Genomic DNA, 22,431 nt, shown 5'->3' with positions numbered 1-22,431 from the left:
GACATGGGTTCGATCCCTGGTCGAGGAACTAAGATCCCATGTGCCACGTGGTGCAGGCAAGAAAAAAACTTGGACTGTGATTAAACAAGAAAATACAATATAAAAAACTCAGTATTTTCAGGAAAGCTAAGTTTCAGCTTTATGATGAGTCAAAACAGTAATGCCTCTTTCCTGACATGCATGTGAGAATGCCTTCAGCCTCTTCCTTAGCAAGTGATTAGCTTTTGAAGCCTCTGTTACAGCAAGTATGAGTGGCCATTGGTAATTTTAAAAGCTATATCACCTGTATCTATAACAGAAACCATAATTTCAGTTTGCTTTGAGAAATTACAAGAAGTAAATTATTAAGTAAGGTAAGAAAGCTGGCAAAAGTCCAGAATCTGAAGTCCTCATAACTAAGTAAAACTGTGAACTCCAGTAAACAGCTTCTTCCAACCCCACATTTCATAAATAGGATTCTCTGCTATTTATAGAAGTGATGTGGATTTTTCCCTCTGTATGCGTAAGGTATTAACTATGAGTCTCTATACCACTCATGCCAAGAACTTAATCAGTAGGGTTTTGTTTGTTTATTTGTTTGGTTTCTGTAGACAAGCCTTTGGTTATAGTGTTGAGACGCTGCATTAGTTTTCTAGGGCTGCTGTAACAAATTACGGAAAATTGGGTGGCTTAAAACAACAGACATTTATTCTCTCACAGTTCTGGAGGCCAGAAGTTAGAATCAAGGTATCAGCAGGTGTAAGCAGCAGGTGTAAGTTAGACTCCAGGTGTAAGGCTCCCTGTGGAGACTTCAGAGGAGAATCCTTGCCTCTTACAGTTTCTGGTGTCTTCAGATAGTCCTTTGCTTGTGGTGCATCATTCCAATATCTGTCTCCATGGTCACATTGCCTCTTCCTTTTCTCTATGTGTCAAATCTTCTTCTGCTTCACTTTTATAGATATTTGTAATTGGATTTAGGGCTCACCCAGATAATCCAGGATAAGCTTCTCTTTTGAGAAGCTCCTCTTCTCAAAATCCTTTTGCCATGTAAGGTGTTATTCCCAGTTTCCAGGGATTAGGGTGTATACATACATTTTGGGTTCACCAGTCTACTACAGAAGCCAAAATATCAGAAACTTTGTTAGAAATTATGTGTTGTGATGTTCGTAATAGCATACTTCAAAATATATAAAGCCTCCAGCCAAGGAGTACGAAAGAATTGGAAGCACCCATTAAGGTAGATAGAAAGTTGTGATAGAAATCTTGTCCAGGTGTAACCGTGGTGCTTGCTGACAGTGCATACAAATCTCGAATGTATATTGATGGGTATCCATGGAACAGTCTCTTCAGAGGACTTGGTACCCCATAAATGCTGCTGCTTTATTTAACAAGACTTTCTCCCCATTATAACCAGGCTGTCTCTTAAATTAGTTCAAGTCTATGGGCTATAAATATAAAGATATGATGCAACTTGGTTTTAATGCGGCAGGTATAAACTTAGGGGTAAATGCTATGCTTAAAAAATAAAATGTGGTTGACTTCTAGCAGTCTATCTAAAAGGATCTGTGGCAGAGAGGGTAACTTTATTCTAGGCACTTAGCCCCTGTAAAAGCCAGGACTTTTTGGCCATATTTTTAGAGCAGCCTGAGAAGATGTGCCTTATTTGAACTGTCACTGCCTCAGCTGAGTGAATTAAGAAAGTGTTCCATGACCAGCTGGACAAGATCCGGTTTTCTTGGGAACCCCAAGGCTGCAGGAACAATTCTACTTTGCCATCAGTTTACACAGTGTCTTGCCAAGGTGTTGTGAAAAGCTATAAATTTTTTTATTCTTTTAAGCTAGGAATATTATCCTTCTTCTGTACTGGGTTTAGAAGGTGGCAATAAGCTCACTTTTTTCTTTTATTAATACCTTATGAGTTTGTGTCCTTGTAAGGCCCATTTCTTTGAGCCTCGGTTCCACTTCTGGAACTAGAAAATGAATATTTAATTAGGCCAACACATCATGCTATTATATGAGCTTTAGTTGAGAATGTTTATAGGAACCTATAAAAAAGGATCCACTTTCAGGAATACTCAGAACCCTTCTGCAAATTTTAGGGGGCACCTGAAATCTTGTGTAATACTGGAATATAAGCTTTATGAGTTAGAGACCATTTTTTGGGGGGGGTCTGCAACTGTGTTCCTAGCACCTAGAATAAATTAGTAAATACATGAATGCACTCCAAGCACTTTCTCAGAAAGTCCATTCATATTATAGATGAAAAATGACAAAATAAAAATTATCTTCAAGAGTCTTCATTGAAAGTTTGAGATCCACTATTAGCTTAGCGTGACAATACAGTTGTTGATTAACTGAATCAATTCAAAATTAGTAATAAAATTTTGTGAGAAATACTTATTTTTATCTAATAAAGAAGGGAAATTTTGACTTTCCAGCTTTTCTTCTGGGTCAATGACTATCTCACAGTCTGGGTATAATGTATTACCTGTCAGGGATGCATAATAGATTTATTTTTAAGAACTTTTTGGTAACCAGAAGTCCTGCTATAAACCACATAAAATACTTTAAATTTCTTAAGATTTGTTTAGTAAAAAGATAAAATTTTGTGGTGATGTTTTGTGTCTTTTATCTGCGCTTGTAAATACTTAGTGGCTGACAGGAAATTATTCGTAGAAATGAAAACTTTTATTTAATTATACACTTTTAAAATAAGTGTATTTAGTACTCTTAAAAAATAAGAAGAAATGATGTATAAGAAGAAATGGTGTTATCTGATTTTTTCTTTTTTAAAATTTTCAAAATGAATTACTTTCATTTTATCTTTGGTATAATTATTAAACCATTATTATTTAGCTTATCAGACTTATAGCACTTTGTACCTGTATAAATTTGTTATTGTTTTAAAATAGCATTTGAACTCTAAATATTATATTGCTAATTAGAGAACATTTTATATTTTATATTTTAAATTTTATATAGGAATACTTAAATATGAATGGAAAAATAAAACAATAAGTACAATCAAGAAAGGAACTGTTTCATTTTTTAATGGGGACTGTGGGTTTAGCATTCTGGTTTTACAAATTTGGCCTGTGTTTATTCACATTAGGGCCATATTTTTAAGTAAATTAAACTGAGGAGGGGTGTCAGGTTTTCCTTTTCTTTCCCTTAAGTTCCTCTTGTGTGCTTATATACTTGTGGGGAAGATATTCATATACATATTTATTCATTTAGTAAGTTATTATTGAGCATCGATAAAGTGGCAGGCACTAGGTTGGGCACTTGGAGTGTATCACTTGAAGGAAAAAGAACTGACAATGTTTACTTCCGATGGTTAAAACTGAGTTTTAAAGCAAAGAGTAGAATTTTGGAGAACATATCTGCCATCATGAGCTTCACAGCTTCCTACTGCTTACTTTGATTTGTAGTGATAATGAATGTGATTGTATAATGAATTGTGTCAATATTTGGAAGACCAGTATGACTTGGTGGACTAGTGTTTCCTAAACGAACAGTGAGTGATGTTACAAAATCATGCAGAGCGTAAAAGATTCATTCAGTGTGAAATACCAGTGGACTTCACATAGCAGAGTACAGAAAGTTCACGGATAATGGTTTCAAATTCCACATTGCAGTTAACCTTTTAGAAAATGACTGTTTGTCAAATGCTGGTGTAGTATCAAAGAAAGACATCTATAACTATCTGAATACTCTGCCCTTTTCCAGCTACACATCTGTTTGAGCCAGATTTTTTTTTTCTATATTTCAATCAAAACAACATACCGTAACAGGTTAAAGCAGGTATGAGACTGGCTGTCTTCTGTTAAGCCAAAGATTAAAGAGACTTTCAAAGATGTAAAGCAGTTCTGCTCTTCACACTAATTTTTGTTTTAGAAAATAAAACTATTTTAATAAAAATATTAATGTTGCATGTAATGAGTTTATTGTTACTATTAAAGGAAGTAATAAGAATTTAAATTTTCAGTTTCTAATACTGTAAACATTATAGATGTAATCTACATACACAAAAATTTGTTGGGTATATTTAAGTATTAAAAGTATTTAAGGGTGTAAAGAGGTCTGCGATAAGAATTTGGAGAATTGCTGATTCAGAGGAATGATTCCACATCTGAAATACATGTTAGGGGTGAGATTATGGAAGAGCTCACATTTTATACTAAGAAACTGACACTTTACAGTAAACAGTAAGGATTCAGAATATTTTTGAGCACAAAATGATATAATGAAAGCAGTACATACAGACATTAGAATTATCTGGAGGTGATAGATGTATAAGATGGAAGGAGGGGGATGAGTAGAATAGGAGAGCAGTCACAGTGCATTAGCAGAAGGGCAGATGTAAGGTGTTAGGGCAGTTTGGGTTGGCTAAATGAGAGAGAGACTTGTGAGGGCAGTATTGACCTACCTACTGATAAGGAGAGGGAACAGTCAAGTGCTAGGTTTGAACTTCAATAACTGGTGTCAAGAGAAACGGATTTGTAGGGAAAGCTGAACTGCTTTCACATTTTTATAGTGCTGTGATTAACCACTTGAGATTGAAAAGCCAGGTGGAAATAGCCAGTAGAGAACTGAAAATTGAGACCAGGGAGCCTTCCAGCTCTTAGAGTATCATGGAACACCTCTGTTGCTTAAAATTTAAAAGAAGTATGAAGTAAGCAAATGGTGATCCGGTTGTTAAAAATTTATATTTTGGTGGCTAGTTGATAGCTTATATCAAAATCTGATAAAATATACATTTATTGACTATTATGTGCTTGGAACTACCATGTGTTCTTAGTTATTACATTTGTGTGTATGAGTGTGTGTGGTTTTTTTAAGCTCTATTAACCCATGTTCTTTCCTTTCCTTGACTTGTTTACAGCATTTGTACAGTTTTTTTCTCATGCATAACAATAAAATGTTGTTTAAACAAGTTACGATCAAGATTTAACAATGAAAACAGAATTTTTATCTTTCTTTTAAAAAATGACACAATTAGTTGTGGTACATGGAAGAGAAACATCTATTTCATGTCCCTCTTATGATAAGTGTTTTTTCATCGAAATTCCTTGATACTGTGTGTATGATTTATTTTCCAAGGCTTTTTAAAACGGCTGAAAATATGCTCTAACAACCATCTGATACGAAAAACTGAACAAAATGTGTACTCAGTTGAATGATTCTCTGAAGAAATAATGGTGCAAATGAATTATCAAAGTGTGAAATCATTAAAAACAAAACATGTTTGGGTTTTTATTGAATCTTAATTGCAGGCTTATGTATTTTCTTTTGTAAACTAAGTTAAAAGAAAATTGCCTATCTAAATTTTTGGAGGCCAGTGTTGTAGGACATATATTGTACCATAATTTATTTTTCACATAAAAGCTGCTGTTCCTTTTTTCCCCCAGCATTAACATGCATGCTTTCCTCATGTAGGAGAATATATAAAAAACTGGAGGCCAAGATATTTCCTTTTGAAGACAGATGGCTCATTCATAGGATATAAAGAGAAACCCCAAGATGTGGATTTACCTTATCCCCTCAACAACTTTTCAGTAGCAAGTAAGTTAATTATAACTGTTGATTCACCTTGTATTTATTTATTTGTATGGCCTTATGTGTCACATATCATGGGATATATGAAAAGCCTATGAAAAAGTTTAGGTTTGTATTTAATAGAGAAATTTTCAGCTTAGATAGAATTTCAGTTCCTTAGCATAGGGATTATCGATAATATGTGGTCTTATATAATGCAAAATAGTTTAATATTTTTATAGTTAGAACTTTGTGATAAAAACAATTCCTCAAATACATACCTCAAGTTTTTCTCTATAAAGTGTAAACAAAGACCTTTGAACTTGGTTGCTGGACTGAACTTGGTTGTAAGATGTTGCAGTACTTAGTGCATCTCTAATCAAAGTTTCCTATCATAGTTCTAGCTCTTTTGATTGATTGTATGATAAGAAACAAGTGATTTACATTAGACATTATCTTCTGGGGAGATTTTATGTTTGTAGTAAATTTTTCTTCCTTACAAATATCTAACAAAAATGTTTATAATTTAAACTTATTTAGAAATTGTATATTTGCTTGAACATAGCACAAAATAAACTGAAAGATGATAATGATGATTATAATTGTTATGACCAGGCTTTCAGATTGTTCAAATTACTGATTAATCAATGAAAGGAGTTTTCTGTGTTAATTTAGGAGTAAAGCATTTTAAAAGTTATGTTAACTTAGAATAAACTTGCATAAGAGATAAAGTTTGTACCATTGGGATAAAATCTTTAACTAGACACCATTCTTAATTTTAATTTTGGTTGTATGTTGTTATCTATTAGCCACGTTTAGAAAAGATGTGAGGGAAAATTGAAGCAAAAAATAAATTAAAAATATAATAAATAGCAACATCAGAAAATCCAAGGTAATAAAAATCCTCAAATATTATAAAAGTCATTTTATCATTATATAGAGCCCCAGTCTTTTTTATAGATACTTTCTTTCAATTTTTTTAAACAATAAGGTAAAACAATAAACCAAAGAGTTTGTGAAATCTTACTTAAAAAAAAAAAAAAATTCTCTGTTTATGTAAGTGGATTGTTCCATAGGGAACTTCATTTTTTAAAAAGTGAGAATACTGTTGTATTTGTGCATTAATTAAGAAAATAATTTTTCTCTCCACCAAATTTATGGCTTTCTTTCAGTAGAAAATTATTTTAAAAATCCTATTGTCAATTGAAATAATATCTTGTATTTTGTATTGACTTTAAGAATGCATTTTCTTTCTAAAGATCTTTTTTGCAAGCATTTGCTTTAAAGTGATAGAAATTGGCTTTTAAAACATAAGCAACATACATTATCATATCTGACCTAAAGCCAGTATGGTTTCTTAGTTTCTTCTATTTTACTAGCAAATGCTATTATTGGTTTGTCTGAAATAATTTATAAAGTATAGAACTCCTGTATCTGCTGATCAAAATGCAGCATTCTTTGACCTTATGAAATTTCACACCTCAACAAGTTTTAAAGACATACTGTATGTCACAGTCTGCCAACATCTGCTCTGACACTTCCACTGGCAGAGGCTGAAATAAATGCTGCACTCTTGAGGAGAAAACCTATTTAGTGACTGACAGTCAACTTATCCATGAAATCAATATTAGTCGACATCTGTAATCTTTGCTTGTATAATCAAGTAGTTGTGGATAGTTGAGTCAAACTAATAAGTTATAGACCGGCTCCTTAATTTTTGGAAGGGTGTTAACGTGGATCTGATACTAAATAAACTATTTTAAATTGATTATTTTTAACACCTGACTTATTGCAATTGTAAGTTTTATAAATAATAATTATCTGAGGAAATAATGTGTAGTGAAATGGGCCCTGGGTGAAGAAATAGTTCAAATTTAAGCTCCACCAAAAGCTATGAGTATGACCTTGGGCAGGTCATTCTCTGAGACACTGTGGTCTTTAGTCCCTTCATCAGCATAGTGAGAACATCTGGATTCAATGAATTTGTAAGGCCCTTTTGTCTCTAACATTCTGTGATTCTGTGAGGGGAGTTTGAGCAAGCCCTTGAAGAGTGAGTAGGAATTAAGCAAATTAAAATAGAGGTGAAGGATATTCCAGGCAGAGGGTAACAAAGGATGTTTTCATGAGGTATTAAGAGAAGGAACAGTTGGAGCCAGAGAGGGTTACTCCACTAATAGTTTCCCTTTTGTCCTAGCCCACTTTAGTATATGAAAAAAGATACTCGTATATGAAAAAAGAAACTAGAAATACAAGGTATTTCGAAGCTACGTTGGGAAATGTTACATATACACATGTATTCCATTCATAGCTACAATGAGTCCCCTACTTTTCCTGATAATTAAAAATGGTACTTCAAAAATTAATCTTTGTGGGTTTTAATGAAATTTTACCAAAATAGGTTTTTTATCCATATGAAAAAAATAAAGTATGAGAACTAGAAGGGATTTGGAATTGATCTTTCCAATCTTCATGAAGTTTCAAATTCCTTTTCTTCTGATTTAAAATTTCCAAACAGATAAGTCTTTATACTAGTTTCTACTTTTCAGTCCACTGCAGTCTAACTTGCTTTCTTATTCACTTGATTGAAACCACTTTTCAGTCAGTTCTCCAGTGACCCCTTAATTGCTAAGAGTAGTAGACATTTTTCAGTTTTTCTTTTCCTGGATTTATATCTGGGATATATTTTATACTTTTGATTACTACTTCCTTTTTGGGATGATCTCTCCCATTGTGTTCTAGGATGCTTTTCTTTCCTGGTTTTCTTCCTTTGCCTATTGCATGCATTTTGATATCTAACTGGGTTCTGGCCAAGGACTGTTCTCACTATGTACCCTCTCCCTGGATGGTCACATTCACATTAAGGTTTCAGTTACTCCTAGTATGCAGCTTGCTCCCACACTTATGTATCTTCAGGGCAGGCCTCTTTTCTGAGCATTAAGGTACTATATTCAACTGACTGCTGGACATCTCTACCTAGATATTCTTTTGTAGTCAACATATCCTAAGCTGAACTGAAGATAATTTTGTCAACTTTCCCCCCTGTATTCACTACCTCAGTTCTGTCTTGAGCAGAAACCTGGGTCTATTCCATGCCTTTTTTTTTCTTCAAATCTTCACCCCACTCCCAATTCATTTCTAGTCCTGCTGGTTTTGCTTATTTCTTTAACTTACGTCCTTCTCTGTAACCACCCTAGAATAAGCCCTCATCATCTCTGCTATAGATTCTTAACTATAGATCTATGCCTGTAGTTTCTACCACTCATATTCTTCCTTCACATGACTGTCAAAGTGATCTTTCTAAAATTAAATACTAACTATGCTGCTACCCTATGAAAGCCCTGCGCTGGATCTTCATTGCCTACTGGATAAAGTCCAGATTCCTTCTATATCACACAAAGATCTCCTCAATCTGGCCTCTGCTTTCAACTCTTGCCTCATCTCTCTTCTGCTGTCCAATTATACTTTGGCAGTACTGAACTGCTTATAATTCCCTATGTAAACTATGCTGCTTTCCTACTCTGAGCCTTTGTTTTTGCTGTTCCCTCTGATTGGAATGTCCTTCTGTCCTCTATTTGCTGGAATACTTTTTTTTTTTGTCCTTTAAGACAATTCAGATTTAAATCCCTATCCTCATTCCTTGCTAAATTATTCCTCTCTGCTCTTTACAACGCTGTTATCTTTTGTTGTTATCACATTGTTTCTCGGTTGTCTTGTTCATGTGTATGTCTCGTCCACTAATCTGTGAGTTATTTTAGGGGAAAAAGCCTAGTGTTATCTTACATCTCCTAGTGCCTACATACTAGGGTTTAATAACTTTTTGAATGAATGTCTGAAAACATCTAGTCCAGATTTCTCCTTTTTTAGATGAGAAAAAAGAAGCCTTTGAAAATTCAGTGATCTTTTTAAGGTTGCTTTACTAGGTAGTGGTAGTTAAGTATCAAGATTAAAACTCAAATCTCTCTACTGTCATTTAGGTGTTATCTCCCACTCTGCACTAGCTGCCCCCCCCCCCCCCCCGCCAATTCCCCACCTCCATTCTGTGCCATTTTCCCTATCTAGAGCTTTGAGATCTGATTTTGGGTCCGATTCCAAATCTTAAATTCTAAATATCCTTTGGCACGCGGATTGTAAACTCTCCAACACCTATAAAATGCGGATAACAGTATTTGACCTTTATCCTTTTTTGGGTGGAACAAATATGAACTATATGTGCAGTTGCCTTCTAAATATACTATAGAAATGTAAGTAAAATAATATTTTTTTCAAGAAAATTATATCTCTAATCAGAATTATGGTTAGGTAAGTTACTAATTATATATTGAGATTTATCTTGGCATAGGAAGCATTACACTTTGACTGAAAAATAATATAGGCTACATACAAGCATTGTTGCAAAGCTATTTTCAAAGGTACATTGAGCACAATAGCTTGTCTACCCAGTTAGTAGTCATGGTCTGACATTTTGACAGTTATTAGCCCAACTCAGAAGTGGAAACAATTGCCCAATGGAGAACTTGAACATTTGTCCAGGTCTTGGGGCTCATCCTACTTTTTATCTAATTCTTCCTCCTCACAGTGGTGGGGAGGGAGAAGTGCCAGCCTGTGTCCCCAGGAGCACCTACTAGAATTCTCCCTTATTCCATGTTGCAGAAACTGGCCCACTCTGACAATATCCCTTTCCTCTCTGAAACCTTTCTTCTATCTTCTTCTATCCCTTTTAAAAAAGAAATTGGTCAGTCTGCATTTCGTAGGCCAGTTTTAAAAGTGAAATGATATGTTTACTCACTAATCTGTTTTTCTTCTTCTCTTTGAAAGAAAGTAAGGGAATTATGGGACTTTAACCTACCAAAAACCATTTTTACCTCTGAATAAATATTAGACTCAGAGATTTTAAGTGTGTAGAAAAATCAATTTATTCCTACTAATGCTTTCATTGTGGTTGTTCACGGGGATAGAGAAATAGCGTATGACTTGATTCTTAGTCTTACACAACATGTAATAGAAAAGTCTGCAATCTAGAAAAGCAATACTGTAAATCTAAAATAACCCTATGCTATATAAATGTATACAAGGATTATGAGAGATCAGAATAGCTTACTTTTAAAGGGCTTATTGATTATTAGAACCATACTAGATTCTAAAAGGAGTATAAAATACAATTTTTGTTTGTAGGAATTTATCATTGACTCTGGAACACATTTGAATAGAGCATATAGCAATGGGAGGAAAAATGAGATGAATTTTATAGAAAATAAATGCTGTAGAAGTTGAGAGAGTAGGTAAAGTTAAGGTAAGATGACTAGATAAGAATTTACGCATGAGATAAGGTTAACATGAGCCCAGAAGGACAGGTGATATTTAGGTTTTTGGAAGAAGGAAGACTTTCTCAGTGAGGTTAACAACATAAGCAAATATGAAGTCTGGAATTAAGGAGTAGCCTGTTTGTGAATAGTATAGGCAATATGCTAGATGGATAGAGAGTTTTTGTTGGAGGAAAAAAAACGTTACGATTAGATAAATTGTAATCAGGTTGTGAAAGATCTTGAATACCAGTTTGATGTTTTTAATGGAAACCCGTTGAAAACCATTGGTGGCTTTTGAGCATTAGGTGTCCAATCACTGTTTGATTAAAAAAGAACCTATATGGTTATAGTGTACAGTAGAAGGCATTCATCCATAGACCAATAGTTTTCTTTTTCTTCCTAATATGAGTCAATCAGTCAGCTAGGGATTGTCTTATTTTCCCTATTTTCCAGTCTCACTGCTGTCATCCTAGTTCAGTTCTTCATCAGTTCCCCCCCTGGATTATTTTGATAGTCTCTTAATAGATCTCTTGCCTTCAAGTATTCTCCTCTCTGGAGTATTTGGAAGCAATGCATAGGATAGATTCATCTTCAAAAAAAAATCTTCCCTTGCACATATCATCTTGCTCAGAAGAATCTTAAATTTTCTCCATTTTCACAAGAGGAAGATGAATTTTTTTCATATTTATGTTTATACTGTATATATTCAAGTATTCCTTTTTTCTTCTATTACTCCTCAATGTTCCATACATTTTTGGGACCTAAATTGCTAGATTTTATTAGGTTCAATTGCATGTGGAATTCTAACCCTGCTTTTGTTTTGAGTGATTTTTAGACCATTTTATGTACTTGATCATTTGAAGCCGTGGTGCTTTTTTCCCTCTAATTGGGTTCAGATTTTTAGGAAAACAGACAGTTATATCTGGTACTAGGTGCATCTATCTCACTGTAAGGAATGCCTTACTTAAAAATTAAGTGAATTACTATAAATTTAATCAAAATTTCTTCTTATCCTTCGTTTTTATGGGTGGTACTATATTTATATATTTGCAAAATTTAACCCATAAACCAAGTTTAGAATTGGGAGTAGAGAGAACCTTTTTTAAAAATCACTTTAAAAGGAGATAGTTTTTAGAAAATTTTGAAGAGTATAATGCCATATTTAGTCACATATTTTCTTCCTCTCATTCAAGTCACACTTCAATCTGATAAGAAAAAAATTTTCCACAGAATTTTTACTCTTTCCTCCTTTTTTCTACATTGTACGACGAATGTGCACAAAAGAAAATGTGTAATCCCATTTTAATGGATTTAGAGTTTCAAATCCAGCTCCTCCTACATGTGAGAACAACCCTCTGTATCTCTGAAAGATTTCATCAGTTACATGTCCTTTATAAACGTAAATTTATGTGTGTATCATTTGAGTTTCCTATTAGATAATCTCACGATTTTAATACTTCCTTTATTATAGTACTGCAGGTGACCTGATGAGATTGGTTAGAGCCTGTATTTCCCCTAATACAGGGAAAAGATGATCTCTCACCCCTCTCTTCTGATTTACTCTAGAGCTAATCTATTTAGTTGTAGTCTTTACCTTCTCAGCCCCATTCATCAGCATATAACTTACTATGGGATCTTATGTAGAATCAAGGGAAATGATAAACTTCCAGAGCACAATCACTGTGTATACTCATTTAAAAAATTTCCTATAACATTTATTATAAGATCTGATACATTGGAAGGTCACTTGACTTGGTGTCAGTAGACCTAAGTTTGAGTCTTGGTTCTGCTACTTTACTAGCTATGTGACCTTGGGCAAATGGCATAACTTTTCTGATCTTTGTTTTTCTCATCTTTAAACATGAGGTTATCTACTTCTCAGGATTATGGTGAGGGTTAAATGAGATGATATAAGTGAAAACACTTTGTAAATTATAAATGCTATCCAAATAAAAGTAATAACATGAGATAGAATATGCTCAGTAATATTTTCTTAATTGAGTTAAATGGCAGCCATTTTCCCCTCTCCAGCTAAGTTACATTGGAGTAGGGTGGAAACTAATCTATTGGGTTTTCTTTAAAGACCATTACAAGTTTTAAGTAGAACCTGTCTACAACGAGGTTGAAGTTGAGACCAGCAGCTCTTGTTTGGTTTGGGGAAAATTTTCAGTTTTATTTAATGCCGAAGACTTTTGTCTGTAGAGGCTAGTCTTTCTTATAACTAAACAACATGAGCTAGACCCCTAAACCATGCCCATGGCCTTTCTGGAAAACGAAGAAGACATCACTGCAGCTGAAAGGGCAGCACCATTTGGATTGACCTCAGAGGAACTGGGTGCAGACCAAATTCTTTAATTAGAAGTTTTAGTCAGAAGTTTTTTGTTTTTTAATAAAAGTAATAACATCCTCAAATATCTTTCTGACTGTTCTAAGAGGATTCTTTGGTTACCATCCACTGCGGAAAATTTTTAAATTAATTTGGTTTTCCCATTAGATAATTACATTTTTGTAAGACAGAGTTTGCAGTGGGGATTGTTTTTAGGGGAAGGCAGGCAGGGAGTGATCAATGTTAATAGCTTACGTTAATGTGAGGACATAAAAGAGATCCCAGCAGAACCAACCTTCCTTCCTCCCTTCCTTCCTCCCTTTCTTCTTCCCTTCCTCCCTTTCTCCTCTTCTTCCTTCTCTCTCTGACTTGCTCCCTTCCTCCCTCCCTCCCTCCCTCCCTCTCTCTCTCATTCAACTTCCCCTAAGGTCAGCAATCAACTCCACTTATCCAAAGATACTTATGTAAAGAACACCATACCTGTAATAATTTTCACTGAATTCTTCTTAAATACTTTTAAATTAAATTGTTTTTAAATACTTTTACCTTTCTTTACTTCCTTTTCTCATCATCCTAAGTAACAACCTCACACGCTTTGTTCTGTTTTGAAATTTCCTACCTTATGTGCATATGATTTAAAGTAACACAATTTGGAAACATAGGAGTTATCACAATTAATAATTAAACATATTTTTAGGAAATCTAAGTTCAAATGAATATTTAGAAAGCTTTTATTGAGGGTTTATTGTGTTCTCAACATTGTACCAGGTACTGAGGGAAAAAAGAAGGAAATAAGGAAGGAAACCAACCTTTCTTTGAGCGTTACTATGTGCCAGGCCCTTTCACATATGTTATCTCATTTAATCTTCACAACAACATTCTGAGGTAAGTATTATGTTCTCCATTTTAAAGAGACTGAGAGAGATTATGTGACTTGCTTTAGGTCACTTATCTGGCAAATGGCAGAGCCAGAATTTCAACCTGTGTCTAACAGAATGCTAACCTTAAAGCCTGCGTTCATTTCATTAATCCACAGACATATGATATAGCTCTTGAATTTGAAGAATTTATAATCTAGTAGCAAAAATATGCCACAAACCCTTGGAGTTAGTATTTTGTGATTGGTATTTTGATGGTTCAGTTCTGAAGTAAGTTTATAATTAAAGAGTTTAGGAAAGGGAGGTATCATTAAGGACTAGATCATCAAGAAAAGCCTCATTGAAAATTGAGATTGTTTGGAGAAATAGTAAGATTTCAAAAGATGACATATATTCCAGGTAACAGGAATAGCAGTAATTTGAAAAAAATATTTCTAAGAAACTTCGGCTGAATCTCTTATTGTTAATTTAAATGGGTATGAAATCCTCAGATATGAATGAAATCTCCAGATGGTATGTTATTTCTTTATCCCTGTACAGAGTGAAAAATATCAAAGGAGAAAGAAGGATAAATGATAGGAATAAATATGGCACTTGAAATATTAAGCAGAATGCCATAATCATACCAGATACTTTGTTTTCTTAGTGTCAGAGTTAGGCATTCGGTCCCCTATTTGCTTACTTGGCGTTTTACATGCAGTTTCTGTAGTAACATTGCTATTCATCTTCTCTTCTCGTAGAGTATAAAATAATTTTACTGATGCAAATAAATATTCTATTTTAAAATATCATCTTAAAGTCAATACTTTTTTTTTTTAGCTAAAAATATTTTGAACTGTAGCTTTTAGCTTGGAAAGGAGAGCATCATCTATCTTTATTTTTTTAAAATCCAATTTATTTTGTGTAAGAGAGCTGAGGTGGTCTGAATGCGGAGTGATTAGTGGGTGTGGGGTGGGAGGATCACCACCTGCGGCCTGTGTGTAATAAGCAACTGTGGTGGATTTTCGTATAATTTTTTTAATATTAAATTAATTATTAATAGGTCAATATACTTCAGTTTTTCAAACAAAATTTTACTGAGTGTATAACACTCAGCTAGCCTTTGGTGCTAAGGATCCTTGTACTGTTGTTTTATCTTATTACTGATCCTAGAATTTTCCTCTGTGATACCCTTCCATATCTGAAGAGTAAAAATAATTCTTTTTACACACATTTCTGAGTATACTCATTTATCACCTGATTACTTCTATAGATTATTTTTGGTTGAGTTAAATGTAAATAAAACCTAGCTGCCTTATTTATATAATATTTGTTTTTAACTTAAATTTTTTTTTTCTAAAAAGTAGAGCTTTATGTGTAATTACTTTTTAAAATTGTAAATTAGGGAATTCCTGGTGGTCCAGTGGTTAGGACTCTGCCCTTTTACTGCTCTGGTCGAGGAACTAAGATCCTGCAGGCTGCATGTTGCAGCCAAAAAAAAATCCCAAAATTGTAAATTAAAAAATGATTATATGCCCATTATATTTGCTGCTTTAATCCCATCTTACTTATAATTAATACATATGAAATTAACAGAGACTTAAGGAAGTAAAGGAAGAGAACTAACATTTTTTAAGCACCTATAATGTATGAGGTGCCTTATTTACAGGAACATGACAAGAAAAACATGAAATAAATATTACCTTAAAAAAACCAAACTAAATAGTGAAACTGAGACCTAGAGAGATTAAGAAACTTTCCTAGAGTCTCAAAGCAAGTACATGGGACAATTAACTATGATTTGGATTCTGGACTAACACCCAGCTTGAATGCATTTAATCATAAATGGGGTTCAGAGATGACGACATTATTCAAGTAATGTATATTCAGTACCACAAAAACTTCGTGATATGTCAAGTATTATTAACAGTAGGTTAATAGCAGACTCTCATTGTTCTCAAGAGGTATATTTTATTTAACTGTGAAATTTATTTATACTACAGCAGAGGGACAAACATGGAGGTGGTAGCCAGGTGGTTGATTATTTGATAGAAATTTATTATGTAATATTGGGCCAGTCACTTCACCACCCTGGTGTTTTATCATCTGTGATGAGAAGGAGTTGGAATGAAGAATCTCTGAAGTCTTTTCTTCTAGAAGTCAATGATTTGCCTATCAGCAGCAGATAATAATTTCTTGGAACATTCAGTCTATTGAGAAGTAATAATAATAATAATAACCACTTGTTGAGCACCTGTTTGCTATGCACTTTATATGTATATTACTAGTTCTGCTGACATTTTTTCAGGATACATAATATCTCTATTTTATAGCTAGGGAAACTGGGCTCATAGAATTTGCCAGTGGTCATGCATCTAATAAACTTTGGAACTGAAAGCTAAACCCACAGCTTTCAGGTGTCAAGGCCAGTGCTTTTTTCACACCACTGCTTAACTAAAACATCTCTGGCTGCTGTAGGGTCTTCAGGTAAGAGGTTTTCTAGCATAGGCAGTTCAGAAGGTGTGGGCTTTCCATGCCCCTAGACTAGATTATATGTTAGCATCATGGATCAAATCTTGTCAGTCTCAACTAGTATATGAAAATATATTTCAGAGCTTTTGGATATTTACATTTAAGGAAACTGAAGCTTAATGCAGAGAATTTAGTAGGTGAAGATTTCAGCCTTTTTCTTCCAATTATATCAAAGAAGTCATAGGAGAAACACTAATTTTTAGAGACAGAATCATCTGGATATTAGTACAAATTATATTATCATTGCATTTTTAACAAACCAGATTTGAGGGACACGTTTTTTATCCTGCTGGAGTTATATACTAAATTGCTGCCTTTCTGTTTTTTCCCCTATATCTTTATGCTATTTTAAAGCATTTGTTATATTTTGAATAAAGTTAAATGAGGCTCAAGGCCACAGTGAGGGGAAGGACCTTTAAGCCTTGGAATTTAGGAAGGATAGAGAGGCATTCTTTGGGGTTGGAAATAATACATAATCAAGCAGATGCTAATGAAAAAATGAAATGCAGAGCATGAAAAAAGAGGCAAGGGTGCCTGTTTGAAAGTTTTATGGAGGAGAGTACATTGCCCCTTTATTACAATAATGTTTCTGCACTATAATAAGGTCTTTCATTGCAAGTTCAGCTTTTTTCATTCATTTGTTTTGTGCTCTGCTTCCTGTTACTAATTGTCAGCACAATGGTCTTCCAACTATGAAGTCTCAGTGTCCTTTTGGACCAATTTGTCATTGTCTTTCTCCCTCACCCCCAACCCGTGCACTATTACTATGGTTGCATTTTTAGACATTTTTAATGTTTTAAAATGGCAGTGCTTTTGAAACATGCCAGAATAGTTCATGCTAATTGAATCATCCAACCAGCAACAGTTATTGCTTCCAAAAGCACACTGATAAAGTTTCTGTCTCTATAGGATATTCTTATAAAGTAATTAAAATATAATTCTTTATAGCATTATTCCATACGCATTGTTTCCTTTGAGCTTTACAATCGTCCTATGGAAATAGGACATTTTGTTAAAATATTTTTATTAAACTGTATTATTTACAGATCTACTGTTACCTCCTAAATTCTTTGGGATTTCTGTGCCTTTAGGAACTTACATTTCTACTGTTTTTCTGCTAATGGCTCTCTGTTCTTATAGCTAGATTATTTTACATGACTAAGGAATCAACAAGGTTGGCTTAGATTGACAAACCTGAAGAAGTTCCGATTCCGATAACTATAGTTACATGTTAATTCATGTTAGGTTTTTAACATTTTGGTCAGTAAATATTTCAAATGTGCTCTCAGCTTTGTATCAATAATCTAATATTGACAGAAAGACATTTTTCCAATGTAACTTTGGTCAATTTTCTTTGGGGGAAAATTGTTTCAGTACTCTGCATGTCACCTGTTTCTATCACTTTAGTATTGCAGAACACTTGAAAGTGAAGTATATAAATAAAGCTTGTTATAAATAAATAAAACTTTACTTCCTCTCTTATAAGCAGCTAACATTCCTAAAACAATATGTGACATACTAAGAAGATCCAAGAATTTAGAGCTAAAAAACCTGGATCAGAGACTCAGCTTTACAACCTTAATGACTTGATGACTTTGAAGAAGTGACTTAAAAATCAGACAGCTTTCATTTTCTTTTTTCTATTTGTGAAATGGAAATGATGAAAATACTTTAGAACTTTATTGGGAGAATTAAGTGAGAAATAATGCATGTAATATCTTAATGTTGTGGTTAAGCTGCTAATAATATGCTAAAGTAAAGACTTAGTAGTTAATTATTGAAAAAGAATGAATTTTGGAGAAATATATAATGGAAAGCATAGTTTCCCTATTGACCTAAGTTGGCAAAGATGAGATTTTTTTTCTATTCTGCTAGAGATGAATGAGCTGATTTTCCCAATGTATGCTGTTCATTTGGCTTGCAGTGTATCAAACTAAATTATAAATTAAGTATTTTTGTACTGTTACAAAGACACAGAGACCTGTTTATGGCTGTGGTTGAAACTTTTTAAATGAGTTTGAGTAAGACTAATCAGGCTAATAGTATGTAGGACAACTTGGACAGGGAGAGAAGGCTGGAGAAGGGGAGACCATCCAGGAGGCCATTTCAGGGATCCAGATTTTGGTAATAAATTCTCCAGTTGGGTGTTAGCAGTGAAAAGAAGGGATGGTTTGTTACAAAAGAACTGTTACAGTGAATGTTGCAGGCTGGGTTGAAGGAGAATCCAAGACGACTGAGGATGTGTTTCTTGGATGATTAGGAAGATGATACAGAAATAAAATGAATGGAAACATTGTGTTGATGTTGTAATTTTCAGTTTGGAAGATTAAAAAAAATACCCTTTTAGATATGTTGAGAATGAGGAAATAATAGGTCCTCAAAAGAGAGATGCCAGTTTTGCCATATGGAAATGGAGCTCAATGGAAAGGCTGGCACTAGAGGGGCAGGTTTAAGAGTCATCAAATGTCAGGTGATAATTGCGGCAGAGCCATGAGAGAGACTCCGCAGAATGACATCCAAAGTCCTTACCAGGTCATTGAAGGTCTTTTTGATCTCATCTCCTACCACACCCAGAACTTACTTTACTCCAGTCACACTGGACTTGCCATTTCTCAGACATGTCTGTGGGTTCTCTCCAACTGTGGGTCTTTACTCTTACTGTTCCTTCAACCCAGATCACTCTTCCCACAGATGTCTGCATTGGTTGCCCATTTCATTAAGGAATACCCTTTCTAACTAGTCTTTCTAAAATAGTACCACCCTCCCTGTCATTTTAACTTGTTGCCCTGCGTAATTTTTCTTCATAGTACTTATTATCATCTATTATGTTATAAATTAATTGTTTTACTTGTTTATTGCTTGACCACTTATCTCCTCAGTAAAATATAAACTTTATGAAAAATAGGGACTTGGTTTTCTTCACTGCTGTATTTCCAGTGCCTGGCTTGTTGTCAGACATGCTGTGAACACACAATAAATATTTGTTTAATGAATGTCTAAATTTACTAAGGATAAAATTATCATAAAAGAGAAGCATAACACAAAGTTCTCAGCATAAGGGAGCAGCTCAGTTCTAAGGAAGAATCCTTAAGAAAGAAGATTAATGAATGGTCAGAGAGTTGCAGGTAAAATCAGGCAAGTGTGTGTCATGGGGGCCTGGGAGAGTGACTCACAGGTAGGGAGCCAGGAGCATCAGATGCAGCAAAGAAATGAAAATGAGAAAAAGGAAAATGTATTTGATGAGAAGAAGATTTCAGGAGACCGGTAGAAACCACAGCTTAGCTAAATGGTTAAGAAATATGTAACAAAGGCCACTCTTGTAAATACTGTCTTTTAAAGGGAAGGAAAGCAGCATTCAATACATGTGCATCTTGCTCTATGTGTATATTTATTGTTTGTTCACCCTGGTATGCATTGATAAACAACTATGAAGATGAGTAGAAATTGTCACATTGATACATGGAAGCTTGAGGTATTTAAGTTGTAAATTAGAGTTGATACAAAATAAATTGATTATTCTAGTAGTGATACTTTTAAACTTCAATGCCCAATGAAATATTCTGAAGTTTAACTTGTGTTCAATGAGTTTAATTCACTAGAAGGGTCTTTATTTTAGGTATTCAAATACACATTTTATTTTCAGAAAATAATTTCCTTGGACATTTTTGGTACATACTTTGAGGAAAGAATCTAAGAGTATTTTGGAAGGAGTTTCTATTTTTGACTTCTTATCGTAAAAATTTTCAGACATACAGGTAAGTAGAGAAAATAGCTTACTGAACTCTAATGGCTATTGTATTGCAAAACAAACAAACAAACAAAAAGCAGAACCAAAAAATAGCTTGCCTAATGGTATATTAGATGTTTGCATGACTCTTACAACTATGTTAGGAAATGCCTCATGTCATTTTCATTATCTTAAACATTGTCCCACAGTGACCACAGTGTATTTTTACCTGAAATTTCAAGTATGTGGAGGGTATGCAGAGAACAGTTGTTATAGAAGACTCTTGACGTATTTGTTTGATTAATTAGAAGCAGGATATGGTGGACGAACAAGATAGAGATATGTTGATGGGGAAAGTGTTGGTTCCAAATGTACTTTTGGTAAATGGTGGTATCTGTGGTGACCATATTCATTAAAGAAAAACATATTAGGAGAAGTTCACGTTAACATGTTGTGATTTCAAGTACAGTTTAAATCCACAAGTAGTATCCATGTTAAAACCAAAGAAGTAAGGTTTATGATAATTAAAATGTCAGAATTTGAAATATGTATCATAAAGTGAAAACATCTTCTAGAGTGGAAATAATGTTAGTGACCCAGTCTTACTCCCCTCTTGTATAGAATTTTGTATTTTATAAAATAACTTTTTTTTTCTCTTCTGTTTCCTTATATGGAGAAGGATATGTTGACTCTGGGTAGGATATGTTGACTCTGGGTAATAGGTAAATGATTCAGACCCAAACACTAGAAACATGCAGCTGGACCAGTGCAAGTTGGGAATCACTTTTCTATCATTAGTAATTGAAAATTTTTATTACCGCTAGCTTTACTGGTATTGCAGTTTGTGAGGTCCAGCAGTGAAAACATCCGGAGGCTCTGCTGCCCTCCTTGCTGCGTTCTTTCTCTTCTGTTCCTCATTTGAATCCACCTTTCCCTTACACGCCTACTTGGAGAAACAAAAAGTGGCAGGATCAGTATCCTACGAAGGGTAATCCTCATCACTAACCATCCCTATGGTGTGTTCAGAGTCAGGAGCAAACACATTGGGGCCCACCTCCCTCTTCAAACATTGTTATCAGATGAAAGTTATCCTGGATTTCTTTGTAGAAGAAAAGATGTCACAGAAGGGAGAACAGTCAAGCACTGGAAGGTATGGGGAAGGCACAGAGGAGGGAACAGATAGGCCTTTCATCTGCAGATGATTACTGATTTTTTTTAAAGGCAGTTTTCCTAGCAGTGTATTCTTTCCAGATGAGCATGGAATGTGGATTCAGACAGACCTTGGGTAAATCCTTATACAGTTACTTACAAGCTGTGTGTTTGTGAGCAAGTTATTTAGCTAGTTTCAGTCTCAATTCTCTCATTTATAATGTGGAGGATAATAACATAACAGCTCTTAGGGTTGGCCTTCACATGAAATTAACATTTAGAAACCTCTAATCAGTGCAGTGCCTGGCACATAGCGATCGCAGTACACATATCCTCTACTGATCTTGCTACCAGGGTACCTGCCACACCTAAGCTATTATACTCTCAGTGGAATGAATAAATCTCTTTAAGGTTGATGTGTTGAGTCTTAATTGGGTGCTATGCTTTTTTGCTCCCTGGATAATAAAACCTTTAAGTAAAAGAGAGAAATGTTTTTTCCCTCTTTTAAAGAATATCTGTAATGTTACATCTGGGGCCTTAAAAATAAACCCTCTTTATGGTCATTATAACTCAGAGCATTATTTAATTTTGTGATTTAATTATAAATAGAATCTATTATTATGCATTTGTTTTTCACATTGGATGTTAGTGGAACTTTTTTTTTTAAATTAATTAATTAATTAATTTTTTATGGCTGTGTTGGGTCTTCGTTTCTGTGCGAGGGCTTTCTCTAGTTGTGGCAAGCGGGGGCCACTCTTCATCGCGGTGCGCGGGCTTCTCACTATCGCGGCCTCTCTTGTTGCGGAGCACAGGCTCCAGACGCGCAGGCTCAGTAATCGTGGCTCACGGGCCCAGCTGCTCCACGGCATGTGGGATCTTCCCAGACCAGGGCTCGAACCCGTGTCCCCTGCATTGGCAGGCAGATTCTCAACCACTGCGCCACCAGGGAATCCCAGTGGAACTATTTTTAAAAGAATATAGTTAGCACTTAAAGGGTTAAGGCATTTGAAATAAAACCTA

General features: G+C 34.5%; 1 protein-coding gene across 5 annotated transcripts in view; it reads left to right on the top strand.

The window, feature by feature from the left end:
* The window catches only part of AKT3 (AKT serine/threonine kinase 3), a 386,660-nt gene that overhangs the window by 145,872 nt on the left and 218,357 nt on the right, over window positions 1–22,431 (top strand). For 3 of the 5 annotated variants that reach the window (XM_059940883.1, XM_059940866.1, XM_059940900.1), the window contains one exon: window positions 5,419–5,544. The exons of the other annotated variants lie outside the window; for them this stretch is intronic. In XM_059940883.1, coding sequence (XP_059796866.1) covers window positions 5,419–5,544 — 126 coding nt within the window. The remainder of the gene's footprint in view (window positions 1–5,418; window positions 5,545–22,431) is intronic. 5 annotated transcript variants of the gene reach the window in all.

The sequence above is a fragment of the Balaenoptera ricei genome, chromosome 1 (genome assembly GCF_028023285.1).
Source record: "Balaenoptera ricei isolate mBalRic1 chromosome 1, mBalRic1.hap2, whole genome shotgun sequence".
Taxonomy (NCBI): domain Eukaryota; kingdom Metazoa; phylum Chordata; class Mammalia; order Artiodactyla; family Balaenopteridae; genus Balaenoptera; species Balaenoptera ricei.
This window is presented reverse-complemented; position numbering and strand designations above follow the sequence as displayed.